Raw genomic sequence first — 14,782 nt, forward strand, 5'->3', positions numbered from 1 at the left:
TCAGAAGTTGCAACAGGGTGTGTAGGCTTAAGAATATGTTGTACCTTGAACAAGAGTAGACACAAACTAGGACCCGAATGAAGTGTTTTAAAAAAAGAGTAAGATTTTAAGTGTTTTACTTTCAGTGAAACAGTAAAATTCACCATATCTAGATAGAGAGACTTTAAACACTGCCTTAAAATGAATGCCAAATAGGTCGTCTTGGCAGCTCCTCAATGATTTTTTTCTCTTCCCACTCTTGGGGGCCCTATTTAAAAATTTGAGCTCCATCACTCTAAATATGTTACTTGATTCACTGCTTATATATGCTGTATCTTTTGACATATTTGGAATGTTATTCATTTACTTGATTGCAATTGATACTAAATTTAAAAGCTTCATTGGTTGTTTTGCTTTATATAATGTGTATTCCTCAGCAAGTGGTTGTTTAAGTGGATTCTATTGTACTAGGAACAATACACAAGGATTCAGTTTTATAAGTATGTTGAGTGGATTGTAAGCAATTTTATGTATTATTTGTAGGTACATTTAACAGCTTTTTTTATTCTTTTCATGTGTAACTTTCAATACCTGGAAATATTTTTTTAAAGTTGATAACCAAACCTAACAGATGTTACTTTGCCAGTTGTACTGCTGCTTGCATAACAGAATCAATCGAAATACGTTTTTCCAGATAGGCACTGCTGCAGATTTAAATAGTGAACAAAATGTTATCATACACTGGATGTCCAATGCTTCCTGTTCTGGAGATATACTAAATCCTAGTTTCCATATTTGGAAAACCAATAGAGAGGGACAGTCATCTGGAACTGTAAACATAAGTCACCCAGTTAAAATGCTGCATGTTTCAAACAGCAGTTCTATAAGTGAAGACTCCATGCATGAAGAACAAATCTTGGAGTCTGGCTGCCCTTGTGGACTTCAGTTAAATACAATTGAAACAACTTTTCCAGTTGCAGCATTTCATTTGGTCAAGAAAAAACCTATGTTAACACTTAAAGATGCTCCTGCTCTGTGGAAAGCCCCTAAAACTGACTCTGTATGTGATGAGGGGGATGATCAGAATGAAGCAGATTACAGCGATCCACTTCTACAAAAGCTTGAACAGGTAAAAAAACATTTTTTCCCTTGACATGAATTCATTAGGATTTCTTGTAATAGTCTATAATTACATCTTCTGTTAACTGCAAGGGTGGGTAGGTCTACACTTACCTCCGGGTCCGGTGGTAAGCAATCGATCTTCTGGGATCGATTTATCGCGTCTTGTCTAGATGTGATAAATCGATCCCGGAAGTGCTCGCCGTTGATGCCGGTACTCCAGCTTGGCAAGAGGAGTATGCGGCATCAACGGGGGAGCCTGCCTGCCGCGTCTGGACCCGCGGTAAGTTCGAACTAAGGTACTTCGAATTCAGCTACGTTATTAACATAGCTGAATTTGCGTACCTTAGTTCGAAGTGGGGGGTTAGTGTGGACCAGGCCAGTGACTGCAGCTACCTAAACATGGCAAGAGGTATTGCTTGCTTTCAGAACAATGCTAGTTTAAAGAATGAATTCCAAATCACAATAGATCATTAATCTAGCTCTCTCTTCTTCATTATACTCAATATTGAGGGCCAAACCACTTTTTTTTATAAATATGGAGATATATCTAGCTCATAGAAAAGGAAGTGACCCTGAAGGGTCATCGAGTCCAGCCCCCTGCCTTCACTAGCAGGACTAAGTACTATTTTTGCCCCAGATCTCTAAGTGGCCCCCTCAAGGATCGAACTCACAACCCTGGGTTTAGCAGGCCAATGCTCAAACCACTGAGCTATCCCTCCCCCAACTCTGAAAGTGAATTGCTTTAAGTGAAAGTGTATTTATTCGTTCAGCTATTTTAGAATGTTCCATCATTTGTCCCACTGAAGTTGAGAGAAAACGATGCAGTTTTAAAAATCTGTAATACTAAAATGTTATGCTAAAGTGTGATTGGAAATCCGAAAGATAAAGAGACAGTGAAGGTTTTCAGTTTTTTGTTATTGATTTCTTCTATAGCAAAATATTCTGTTAGTCCTTAGAAAATTTATATACCAATATATTTGGCTTTAAAATCTCTCTCCATCTGAATAGTTTTGCATCTGGCGAGGAAGAAGCCAAACCAATACCCTGGTCCTGAAATGACATACTCGGCCATTGTGTGGGCATAGGGCTGCACTCATGTAGATGCCATGGCAGGATCAGGGACCTTAGGATCCAGTCATACAGCTGATTACATCACCTACATGTGATCACTTACTGGGTGCACAGCTTTGTTTGGACATGCACTAACAGCTTATTTTTTAAGTTGTCAAAGTTAGATGACGGAAAAGATTATAAAACCAGACGTGGATAATCCAGATAAAATTTGTGAACAGAAGATGAATCTTTTGAGTCTGGAGTAGACTTCACGTTTTCTAAGTGCTGTTAAATTTTTTTTATGTACAATACTTCTTCACTAAAGATGAATGAGGAATAAAGGAATATGCAGCTTTTGGAAGCTATTTGAGTTGCTGTTTGATTATAATTTTTGTTTAATTTGGGTTAGGTACATAAAATATTGGAGTCAGATTATTATGAAAACAAAGCCCTCTTTGATAACATTGAAAATAAAATGACACTCCAGATCAAAATGTCACAACTCACCCCCAAAACTGTATTTTTTTTTCAAAAGTATTTTACATATGAATAAGTAAATGAATACATCACCAATATGGAATAATGGTGAGGTGCAAAGACTATATGTAATTTTGATATTTAAAGAGGAATTGTTGATGGTTTAAAGAGCACCTTATGCCTCTTTAAAAGCATTGATGTTCTATTTAGGGCATGGCTACACTTGCAGTTGTAGGGCGCTGGGAGTTAAACCAGGCTTCGGAGACTGCAGCAGGGAAAACGCTGCCAAGTGTTTACCGTCTCAGCTGGAAGCGCATTGGCATGGCCACATTAGCAGCTCTTGCAATGCCACAAAGAGCAGTGCATTGTGATAGCTATCCAAGCATGCAAGTGGCTGCAACATGCTTTTCAAATGTGGGGGTGGGGTGGGGTGGAGTGTGACAGGGAGTGTGTTGTGTGTATGTGGAGGGAGAGAGAGTGGGTTTTTGGGGGGCTGAGAGCGTGTCAGCATGCTGTATTGTAAGTTCAGACAGCAGCAGACCTTCTGCTCTCCCCGCCCCGTCTCTCTCTCTCTCTCTCTCACTGAAAGCAAGCAGTATTCCTTTGTCCTGGATCAGATAAGCAGCCAGCTGTCAGAAACGGAGCTTTGAAGGGGCATATCTGCATTCCTACAGCAAGTTCAAAATAATGATGAGTGGCCACTTGACTTACGGGGATTATGGGACGTTTTCAGAGGTCAATCAGAGCGCAGTAATGCAACATCTCGTTCACACTGGTGCCGCGGCGCTCCAGCAGGGACGCAGCAAACGTTATTCCACTCGCCGAGGTGGAGTACCAGCAGCACTGTAGCTGCGGAGTCAGAGCGCTCTACGTGCCTTGCCAGAGTGGACGGGTAGTGAGCTAGTGCGCCCGGGGCTCCTTTATTGCGCTGTAACTCGCAAGTGTAGCCAAGCCTTTAGAAACCATTCTGACTGCATGTGTGCATGAGTTGTGATATGTTTTGGAGGTGGTTACTTTCCTGTTTATTTAACGAAGACACCAGCATGAGAATAGAACACTTTGTGAGGAAGTACAACTTAGTGGTAAGAATACAAGAGTTGGAGTCAGAACCTGGAATCTGTTCTCAACTTGACCACTAACTGTGTGTGTGTGATTTGTCACCTCTATTCATGTTTGAGTAGTAGTTTACTTTTACAAATAATCTTTGTTTTCAATGGGATTGCCTGTGGAATACGGCACTATTATGTAAGGGTGGCAATTAGGGGCCCATGGTTAAGTCACTTAGTATCTCTGTACTTTAATCAGTATAAAACTTCCTTGCCTCACTGGGGCATTATGACTCTAAATGTTCTTTAGTGCTTCTTGTTTTTCATTTGCTGTGTTGCATCAAAGCCTTTTCTGCTGTAACTAACTGAGATGTCACATGTTATATTATGACTTCAAATAAGAAATGAGCAACAGGATGAATTCCTATGATAAGGATTTTATTTTCATTAGATATTTCAAATCTTAATAAAAAGATACTTGTACAAACATAAATATTAGTCAAATCTTGATATCTTTCAAAAAAATTTCTCAAAGTCTTCAAGGTGGGGTTTTCTATATAATTTACAAGTTGGTCCATTTAAAGGCTAGTGGAACTATTAAAGAATTGGTCACTGAAGGAAATACCTTCAGTATAATTTGTTTAAAAATATACTATTAGTGAGTGTAGGGCTTAGTTTTAACATAGCTTGTTTACATCCTGTTCAAACGCCACTTGTTATAATAAAGCATCTTCATGCAAGAAATATAAAAAGCATTTCATGCTAGTTATTCTCAGATTCTAAGAAAACTATTGACGTCAAACACATTTGGTTTATGCTTGATAAAGCTAAAAGAAATACAACAGCAGAAACAAGAACAGTTGAAGAAGCAACAGATGGAACAACTTCAAAGGCTTATGGAAGAGCAAAAGAAACTACTTATCATGGTATCTGGCCATCAAGGACTCCCTGGTAAGTGGAGAAGTAAAGCATACAGTATACCTTAAGTATACCTTAAGGCTTGCATCTGAAGAAGTGAGGTTCTTACCCACGAAAGCTTATGCTCCCAGTACTTCTGATAGTCTCAAAGGTGCCACAGGACACTCTGTTGCAGTATACCTTAAGGAAATGGAACACTTTAATTTTAATATTCTATTTAAAATGTTGAGTACTGTTTCACACAATACCACAAAACTACTGGATTAGTCCCAGATAAACACTGCATTATTTAAAATAATATTTTTAAAAACTACTAATCAACATTCATATTACGGTAGCATCCAAACACCCCAACCAGGACTGGGTTCTTGTTGTGTTTGGTGCTCTACAAACATGTAGCATGATAGGCCCCTTGCCTTGGAGAACTTAGTCTAAATAGAAAAGACAGAAAAATAGTGATAAAAACAAAATTTAAAAAAGTGAATCTTAAACTCTCCCTCCTCACCCCACCAACATATCCCTTTCCCTTCTCTCTGTTCAGCTATCTCAGAAAACCTCCTTCATCACTGTTGACCCAAAGTGCCTTTTTTCACTCTTCCCCACCCCACAGAAATAACCTTAGGCTTCATCTAGAGGGGAAGAAAAAAAACCTTTAGCTACAGACTGGCCAGATGTGTGTAAAAGCATCTGTTCCTGCCAGGAACTCTAGGGAGAGGGGTCCATTTGACCAATCCAATTCTGGAGCTGCTGTCTCCTCCTCGCAGAGACAACAATATTGTAATGGAAATACAAAGCATAATGCATTTTTTCCTCTCCCCCTTTAAGACTATGCTCAAAAGTCAGGAGATCGGAGTCAACGATATGGACATCCAGCTAGTTCAAACACTGTGCCTTACTTGCCACCACCTGTGTACCAGAATCTCAGTGGAGATAGTGCTCCGATCCTGGACGATTTTTCTTTTTGTTACCTCACATACACAAGAGTAAATTACTACAAAAATTAAACAAGGAATGCATCTTATCTTTAAAGAGCAGTTTATCTTCAGATTCTATCAGGGAGAAACAGTGTCTAGATCAGCGGGTCGCGAGCCCGTTTTAATGGGGTCACCAGGACTGACTTAGACTTGCTTGTGCCAGGGGCCCGAAGCCAAAACCCCAGTATCTGGGGCCAAAGCCTGAGGACTGGCAAGGGCTTTGGCTTTGCCCCACTCCTGGGGCAGTGGGACTTTGGCCCCCCCGGGCTCAGGTTTCGGTCCCACCTCCTGAGGTCAAGTAGTAATTTTTTGTCAGAAGGGGGTAGCGGTGCAATGAGAGCCCCTGGTCTAGATGCATCTCTGAAAATGCAAAACGATTTGAAGAACGAGGACCACAAAAATACTACTGGTTAGTTAAATTTATTGAAAGAATTTTCTAGATGAGCTGGAGTCTTTTCATAGTTATTGATCTTAGTATCTTCCTAGGCTACAGTAAACATTTAATTTTCTGTTAACTATTGGTTCACTTGATGGTAAATAAATCCTAGTTACCTGTCACTAGGCTACATATTTGTCAGCCAATGGGCCTAATTCTACCCCTATTGAAGTCCAATGGGAGTTTTGCCATTCACTTCAATGTCAGCAAGATCAGGCCCTTTATATCTTGTGGCCTCGTGCTTTTTAACCTTTTTGTCAATGAGCTGGAAGAAAACATGAAATTATTACAGATAAAGTTTACAGATGACACAAAATTGGGGGAATGGTAAATAATGAAGAGGACAGGTCCCTGATACGCAGTGCTTAGATCATTTGACAAGTTGCATGCAGGCACACAGTATGCATTTCAGTACAGTCAAATATAAAGTCATACATCTGGGAACAAAGTATGTAGGTTGTACTTGCAGGATGTGGGACTCTATCTTGGAAAGAACTGATTCTGCTATTGGAGTATTAGGATCACAGTGGATAATCAACTGAACATGAGCTTCTAGCATGATGCTGTGGTCAAGAGTTAATTTGAGCCTTGGAAGTATAAATAGGAAAATTGAGGAGTAGTAGTAGTATATTACTTCTGTATATGGCAGTGGTGTGACCACTCTTGGAATTCTGTGTCTAGATCTGGTGCCAACAAGTCAAGGAGGAGGTTGAAAAATTGGAGGGGGTTCAGAAAAGAGACAAAATGATTAAGAGATTGGAAAACATGCCTTATAGTGATAGTCTCAAGTAGATCAATCTATTTAGTTTATCAGAGAGGAAGTTAAGGGGTGACTTGATCATAGTCTAGAAGTGGAGAATAAGAATTTGATAATAGATGTTTTTTCAACCTAGTAGACAAAGGTATACCAGAATCCAATGGCTACAAGTTGAAGCTAGGCATATTCAGAATGGAAACAAGGTGCAGATTTTTAAATGACTGTAAGTATCCATTGGAACAACTATCAAGAGTTGTGGAGGATTCTCCAACGCTGGAAATTTTTAATTCAAGATTGGATGTTCTAAAAGATACTCTAGTTCAAACAGGAATTAATTGAGGGAAGTCTCATGGCTTTATATTACCCAGGTCAGACTAAATAACAATAGTCCCTTTTGACTTTGTAAACTGTGAATTGCCTCTGAATGTTGTTCCTGGTTTTTAAAGTACAAGCTGAAAACTGATTCCACAGTAGAAAAAGACTCCTATCCATCATTTCACAGGAGAAAGCACTTGGTGTCCAAAACAAAAGATGGAAAAGTCCGTTGGAGGTGAAGACAGTGACGCTGATCATTTATGTTCAAGAAATGTAGATTTGTCTGAAAGTCCCAATGGAAGAAAATGCTTACAAGCAGCTAACATAGAGGAAAGGTAAATGTAAGCTTATAAGTAATAGTTTTATCCAGTCTTTTTTGACCAAGTTCTAAGACCTGATTGAAAGTGGTTGGGGCTTCTAGATACTACTCAAACACAAATATTAAATTTTAAACCAAGTGGGCCCCCATTGTTATAGGCATTATACAGAGATATGGTAAAAGAAGTCCCTGCCCCTAAAGTCTTATGGTGTGGCATAACAGGTGGATGAAATAAATGAGTGTAGGGATAAGGTAATGGTAAACCAAAATCATGTTTTGGCATAGCTTTACTGTGTGCACAACTATAATTGTAATGAGTCAATCCAGTAGCAGTAACCACAACTTTCTCTGGCATAGCTATTATCAGATGGCCTTTTCCTGTAAGCATCATGGCAGAGGTGAGTCTGAAGGAGAGATGTGGAAGAGGATAAGGTGATGGCTTTATACCTCTTGATAGGGAGTCTCTCTTGTGTGTGGGGGCAGGGGAGGGGGTGTAAAATGGACTAATGGGTAGTAAAGACTGGCATTACTGATGAAGCGAAACCAAAATGAACGTAGGGTTAAATAGAACAGGGCTAAGTTGTGCATGTCCTTGAAAGCATGGACAGGAAGTCTGTGTTTGATGAAGTGAAAGAGGAGGGGTGATGTAGTCAGAGTGACAGGCTACGAAGATGACCTTAACAATAGCATTTTGAATGCCCTCAGTGCAAAATTGGAGAAGTCAAGACACAAGGAGTATGTCTACACTGCAATAAAACATCTGCAGTTGGCCTATGTCAGTTGACTGTAGCTTGCGGGGCTATAAAATTACAGTGTAGATGTCTGGGCTCAGGTTGTCACCGAGGATCTGGGACCCCTCCTCACTCTTGGACATCTACACTGCAATTTTATAGCCCTGTGGCCTGAGCCCCATGAGCTTGAGTCAGCTGACATGGGTGTTTATAGCAGTGTAGACATTTGGAACATGACCAGGGCCTGGATAAGAGTTTGGCATAGTGGAAGGATAAGATCTTTGACATCCAGTGTAAGAAGCAGCAGCAAGATTTAGATGTGCTGTGACTAAGGTCCTAGTGGGGAGCCAGCTGTGGTCACTCAATTAGGGTGAACTGCAAAAAAATGGGGTAGACAATCCTCATAAAGCTGGTGGATATTCCAATACCTAGATTTACCAAGCCAGCATAAAACAGCTGCTTTATTACCTCACTGGTTACTCAGAAGTCCAAACACCACAATTCCCTTACAGTGATCCAGCCTCAGACTTTCATCCAGGTACCCACGTCAAATATGATGATGATTTCTGTACGTCTTATTTCATTATATAAAAGAAAAAGTTCTACCAATCCCAAAGGATTGGACACATTACCTCCCAGGTTAATGAATGTTTCAGATCTTACCCAAATACATGCTACAGCCAATTCTTATTAACTAAACTAACATTTATTAAAAAACAAGAGAGAGTATGGTTAAAACACCAATATACATACAGACATGAGCTCAATTCATTTGAGGTTCAGATTTACAGCAGAGATGGTGAGCTTTGTAGTTGCAAAGAGTTCCTTTAGAATTCAGTTCATAGGTCACAGTCCAATGTCCAAATCTCATATCCAGGGCATACCAGCATAACTGGGACCTCTGTCTTGCAACTCAAACTTCCCCTGATGAGATCTACAATTTTACGTCTTTTGACAAGTTGGAATGCCTCAGGGAACAAAAGGTAATTAGGATGACTTTGAAGGAGGTCCATCACTGGTACTTAGCTATATGAATTAACATAAGGGTTTGCTTGTTCCTCCACCATTCACAGTACATTTCAAAGAGAGATGAATACTGAGATATCCCATGTTTACAATTCATTTACACGATAGGATGTTCTTTTGACCTCTGAATTATCAGAATACAGCATAGACAGGGACTGTTGAATATATTGTCCACCCTACTCATACATAAATATTATTTCCCCACATGTCTTCTGTGGGTTATTTATTTTTAAGGATGTTTAACCCTTTCTAGCCATGCGTCACATGTGCCTTTCATGGTTACTTAAAACAAACTTGATAAAGTACAGTAGAACCTCAAAGATATGAACACCAGAGTTACGGACTGATCCGTCAACCGAACATCACGTGAAACCAGAAGTAACCAATTAGGCAGCAGCAGAGACGAAAAAAAAAGCAAATACTGTACTGTGCATTGCATCTTAAAGGTAGGGACATCTGGGCTGCCTGTCCCCACCCCTACCTCCACATGCAGGACACCAACTTACTGCTAGAAAGTAAGAAAGTGAAGATGCTGAGATTCGCAGGCAAAGCTGTGAACCTCCCCTGCCAGCCCAAGGCAGCCGGAGCATAAGCAGCACTAGGGTCTGCACTGCTTTCCTATAAGCTGTGGATGCTGTTTTCACCCTCTCCCCTGGCCAGGGGGGAAGTGAAGCGGGGAGGATGCGGTTTTCACCACCTCCCACTGGCTGGGAGGGGGGTATGCTCTGTTTTCTTCACCACCACCACCACCCCTCACATCCCCCTGCCAACCCCAGTTGAGAGGGGGACAAGCTTGCCAGTAAAGTAGCTGCCTCTGGAAACTGGTCCAGAGTGTGAACTGCTGGAGCCGGAGCTGCATTTTATTCAGAAGAACTCAGGGATTCCTAAGGTGTACGTAACTCTGAGGTTCTACTGTAATATCATTGTGCTTGTCTTTCAGAATTGCTGGTAATCTAGCATCTTCTTTAAATAGTCTTAGCTTTGCCACTGGATACCTAAATGACTAAAGAACTTCTTAATTCCTTGCCTGCTTATATAATTTTCATATGTTGTATGATCAATTACATTTTTAATTGCATTGTCAAACAGAGATTTAACTTTAACATTGGAGTTTGTAACTTTAAAAAAATTATACTAGGCCTATTAAAGCTGGGATTCAGGAGAGGAAACAGACGTTTGAAGAATTCCTTGAAGAACAGATACGATTAGAAGACCAGCGCCTGAAGCAAAAAGAGGAGCAACAGGTTAATTATTATTAACACTACAGTTATTTATATACTTTCCCAAAATGTACTAGAAACTTTACAAACATGTGAGAAGACAGGTCCCTGCTCTGAAGAGCTTACAACTTTATATATGCAATATTCAAGTTCTTAAAAACAATTATTCTATTTTGTAAAGATTTTCACCTCCTTAAAACTATAGTGGGACAGGTACTGTGTAACTTTACATATTAGTAAGCCTTACTTAGATAAGTCTGTAAATATATAATCGAAGTTTTAATGTTGTGTTGTTGTTTTTTAAGGAAGTAGGAAGGTCAACCTTTCAGAAACTACTGACAAGACGACCCTTTCTGAAACGGGGAGAAGGCTTAACTAGGTTCACTAATGCCAAATCTAAAGTAACTAAGTATAAAGAAAGCAAACTGATGACTCAGCAAAGTACTTTGGAGGACAGAAATGTTGTTAAAGTGGACAGACCACAAATACAGCGGAAAACTGCACCTTTAAGCAAGGAACAGGTTTCTGAGAATTTTGCTGTGCCCTCTAAAAAATGTAACCGAGCAGCTAAAACAACAAATGATTCTGTCTTCCCTGTTCAGAAGGCCATAGTACTCAAGAATCATATTGGAAAAAATATATCGCCACCAACAGCGAGACTGCAGACTGAGAAGAATCTTGGACAGTTCAGGGATTCTTTCAGATCAGAAATCAACAGCAAATTTGAAAATAAAGAAAACATAATGGAGTTTGCCAGGCCAACTGACAAATTTTCAGATACAGAAAAGCCTCAGCTGTCCACAGAATTTACCAAAACTTTTTCTCTTTCCAAATCTTCTACAAGTCACCCTGTAAAAGATCCAGAACTTTCTTTTGAACTTTCATTCCAAAATAAGTTGGAAAACTGGGAAAAAGAAAAGGAAAAAGAGAACATAGAATTAGATGAATTTTTGTTTCTAGAACAGGTTGCTGATGAAGTATCTTTCTCGAGTAATTCCTCATTTGTACAAATGTTCTTGGATCGAGATCAGCAAATTTCAAAAGGCCGTAGAATGTCTTCTACCCCTGTCAAAGCAATACTGCAGCAGCAGATGAATGCCGTAGATATTATAAATAACAAAAATAAAAAAGCAGAAATTATCTTACAAGGAAATAAAAATGACAGGGCAATTACACATACAGTCTTGGATTTGAGGGCATCTATTAGACTAAGGGACCAATTCAATAAAACAGATAATAAAATATTTCAGACTTCTTCCACTGCAGCATCTCCAACTTTAAAAAGCACTGAATGGAATGTAAATGAAGATAAAGATGATGGAAGCAGTGTCATTACTACAAAGTCTGAGGAGGAACTTGAGACCACCTTAAAATGTGCAAATGAAGATGCTAAAAAGTTCATTTTGAGCATCAGAGAAGATAATCCAGCATTCTGTGATTGCACAGGACCTGTCAAAGACCTCAGTAAAGAAAGCAAGAGTAGGGATGTTGATCTTGACTTATCGGACAAAGATTATAGTAGTGATGAATCCAATTTGCTACCAAATCAGAGTAATAGCAAAGTGTCTGAATCTCAAAGAAGTGTTTCATGTACAAATAGGAATAAGGTTGAATTTGATGATGAAAGAACATGGACTGACGTTCAAGAAAATGAGATTCAACATGAAGCACCCCAAAATGATACCATTAAAGTACCTCCACAAACTGACTATTACAATAAAAGTGAAATGGCTGCCCCAGATAAAACAATAAAGAGGAAGGTTGCTTCAATAAAGAAGGGAGATGATTTGCCCAAACAGAGTGTGACAGATGGTGATGCAAGTACACCTCCCACATCAGACCTCATGATGAAACTCTTTCCTTCACTGAAGCCTAAACAGAAGCCAGACTCTCATGCAAGGCATGAAACCAAATCAAATGTGGGACAAGAAGAAGCAGGAGGTAAGAGAATAATAAAACACACATACATCACTGTAGAATGAGCACTAAGTGTTCTTAAAACATGCAATCAAAATAATGGAGAGGAATGAAAAAATTACTGGTGTTGTCTTGCAGTTTCTGTTAATTATCAGTCATGCGAATTTAGTGTGTGCTGTCATAAACTTGTGCTGAACTGTTGCTATATCAGCAACGAGCAATAGCTAGAGCTGTGCAAATCTGCAGATATTTGTGACTCGTTTCTATGGCTTGGATGTAGATACAAATTTGGTATCTGTGCAGCGCTCTTGCAATAGTTTTAGAAAAAATGTTTGACCAGTGACATGATTTCAAAAAAAATTTTTTAACTTGATGCTCAGATCACTTTACTTGTAAATTTTATTAATTGAAGTTACTGAAAGGGATTCATGCCAAATATCAATATTTAGAGTCTGATTCTCCACTCATTGATACTGCTGCAAATCATGAATAGTGTCAATGAAATCTGGAATTAGTGTGTGTTTTTTAAAGAATATCAGGGTTGGAAGGGACCTCAGGAGATCATCTAGTCCAATTCCCTGCTCAAAGCAGGACCAAGCCCCAGACAGATTTTTGCCCCAGATCCCTAAATGGTCCCCTCAAGGATTGAACTCACAACCTTGGGTTTAGCAGGCCAATGCTCAAACCACTGAGCTATCCCTCTCCCCCAGCTGTCTTACTAGTGTAAGTAAGAGGAGAATCAGGCCCTTAGAACTTTGTTCTAGAGTGGGCTGTAATTTGAGATTTCTGGTTTGCAAGAAATTTTGCTACTTTTGAAATTTGGTTTTGTTCCAAATCAGAATAGAACCAAATTTTTCAAAATGTGTCGAACTGGAAATCCTGAATTTTTTTGGGAACACCAATACTTGGTATTTCCGAAACAAAATACGCTCCTTAGGTCTGTAAGCTGCTGACTGTAATTTGACACACTTTTCATTTTCATAACTGCTAATACCCTCAGAAGTCAGTCAGCTCTGGGGCTTCCAGGGTCTCCATCTCCCAGGGCTGGCACTTGGGAACTGGGCAGCAGAGAGGCAGCTGGTCTGAGAGTCTGGAATCATTGGGGTCTCTGGCCGAGGTATGTCCATCCAGATGGGGTTGCCTAGGAGCCCTAAGCCCAGGTTTCCAGGTTCCCAGTTCTTTGAGCTGCTGGCTCCACAACAGGGAGGCTGGAAGTCCTGGTGTGATAGGGCTGCTCTTCAACTGTGGACTGTGGGAACCTGGGTTCCATCAGAACCCTACTAGTGACTTGACAAAAGTTCGTTGAATCTGACCTGGTTTCACTAGACATTTTGGGTTCAACAAACTGGTGTTGTCTAACAAAACTCCGATTTGTTAGAAAATTTTCAACCAGCTCTACCTAGTTCATAATTAAGGCTACGTTTTAGGTATTTTTAGTAAAAGTCACAGACGGGTCATGGGCAGTAAACAAAAATTCACGGCCCATGACCTGTCCATGACTTTTCCTAAAAATACCTGTGACTAAAACTTGGGGGGGGGGGGGGGGGGGCTGCCCAGCGGCCCGGGGGGGGGGGGGGGGGGGATGGCCGGGGGGCGGGGGAGGGGGGCAGGTAGCAGCGCATGGCCTGGGACCCCTGCAGGTGCTGGTGGATTGGCGGGGCTGGCAGGCTCCCTGCGTGACTCCTCCCTCCCTACTCCCCCACCCGCAAGCAGCAGAGTTTGGGTGGTGGGAGGGGGCAGAGTGGGCATGGGATGGGGTGAGGCAGGCCCTGGGCGGCGCTTACCTGGTGGGCTCCCTGGAAGTAGCGACATGCTCCTCGCTCAGCTGCTAGGTGGAGGCGTGGCCAGGCAGCTCTGTGTGCTGCCTTTGCCTGCAGGCACTGCCCCCGCAGCTCCCATTGGTTGCTTCCTAACAATCTTCAGAGCACAATTCTTCTTCCTACTAGAGAGTCTTTAGGCTTGTAGCTACATTTCCTTTGATAGTTTTTCATCATCCTTTACAGCAACCTAATTTTAATAATTTAGATTTGCTGGTCAGTAGGATTCTTTTTAAGTACACAAGCTGATTGTTCTAATGCAAAAATATGTGAGGGAGCATTGTTTGTTGTTGTGGTTTTTGTTTGCTTTGTTTTTTTGGAGACCTGGACTTTGTCAATGGTTTAGTGGTAGCAAAATGCACTGTAGCCTGTATGTTAAGAGTTCAGATCCTGGGTTGTTCGGTTTCGTAGACTATTGGGCCTGGGAGGATGGACTCAGCACTACATCTGTGTATGTAGATGATTTAGAAACAACTTTGTTACATTGTCAAATGTAATGCCACTTTCCCCCCCAATTGTTGTCAATCTGTATTCACATCTGCCTTCTCTTAACTACCTGAATAAATTCAGCAATTCTAACAAACCCTTACTGGAAAAATATTTAGCAAAATTGATCTAGATATGTACTAAAATACAAAAAGCACATTGCTGATCATTTAATATCTGGCAAAATAA

The 14,782-nt window shown here is 40.5% G+C and overlaps 1 protein-coding gene across 2 annotated transcripts in view; it reads left to right on the forward strand.

The window, feature by feature from the left end:
- Nucleotides 1–14,782, forward strand: part of CENPJ (centromere protein J) — a 31,388-nt gene continuing 16,606 nt past the window's right edge. For both annotated transcript variants that reach the window (XM_034758810.1, XM_034758811.1), the window contains exons 1-5: nucleotides 1–1,108; nucleotides 4,505–4,628; nucleotides 7,265–7,412; nucleotides 10,292–10,397; nucleotides 10,679–12,314. In XM_034758810.1, coding sequence (XP_034614701.1) covers nucleotides 611–1,108; nucleotides 4,505–4,628; nucleotides 7,265–7,412; nucleotides 10,292–10,397; nucleotides 10,679–12,314 — 2,512 coding nt within the window. In that variant the 5' untranslated portion in view covers nucleotides 1–610. The remainder of the gene's footprint in view (nucleotides 1,109–4,504; nucleotides 4,629–7,264; nucleotides 7,413–10,291; nucleotides 10,398–10,678; nucleotides 12,315–14,782) is intronic.

The sequence above is a fragment of the Trachemys scripta genome, chromosome 1, assembly GCF_013100865.1.
Source record: "Trachemys scripta elegans isolate TJP31775 chromosome 1, CAS_Tse_1.0, whole genome shotgun sequence".
Classification (NCBI taxonomy): domain Eukaryota; kingdom Metazoa; phylum Chordata; order Testudines; family Emydidae; genus Trachemys; species Trachemys scripta.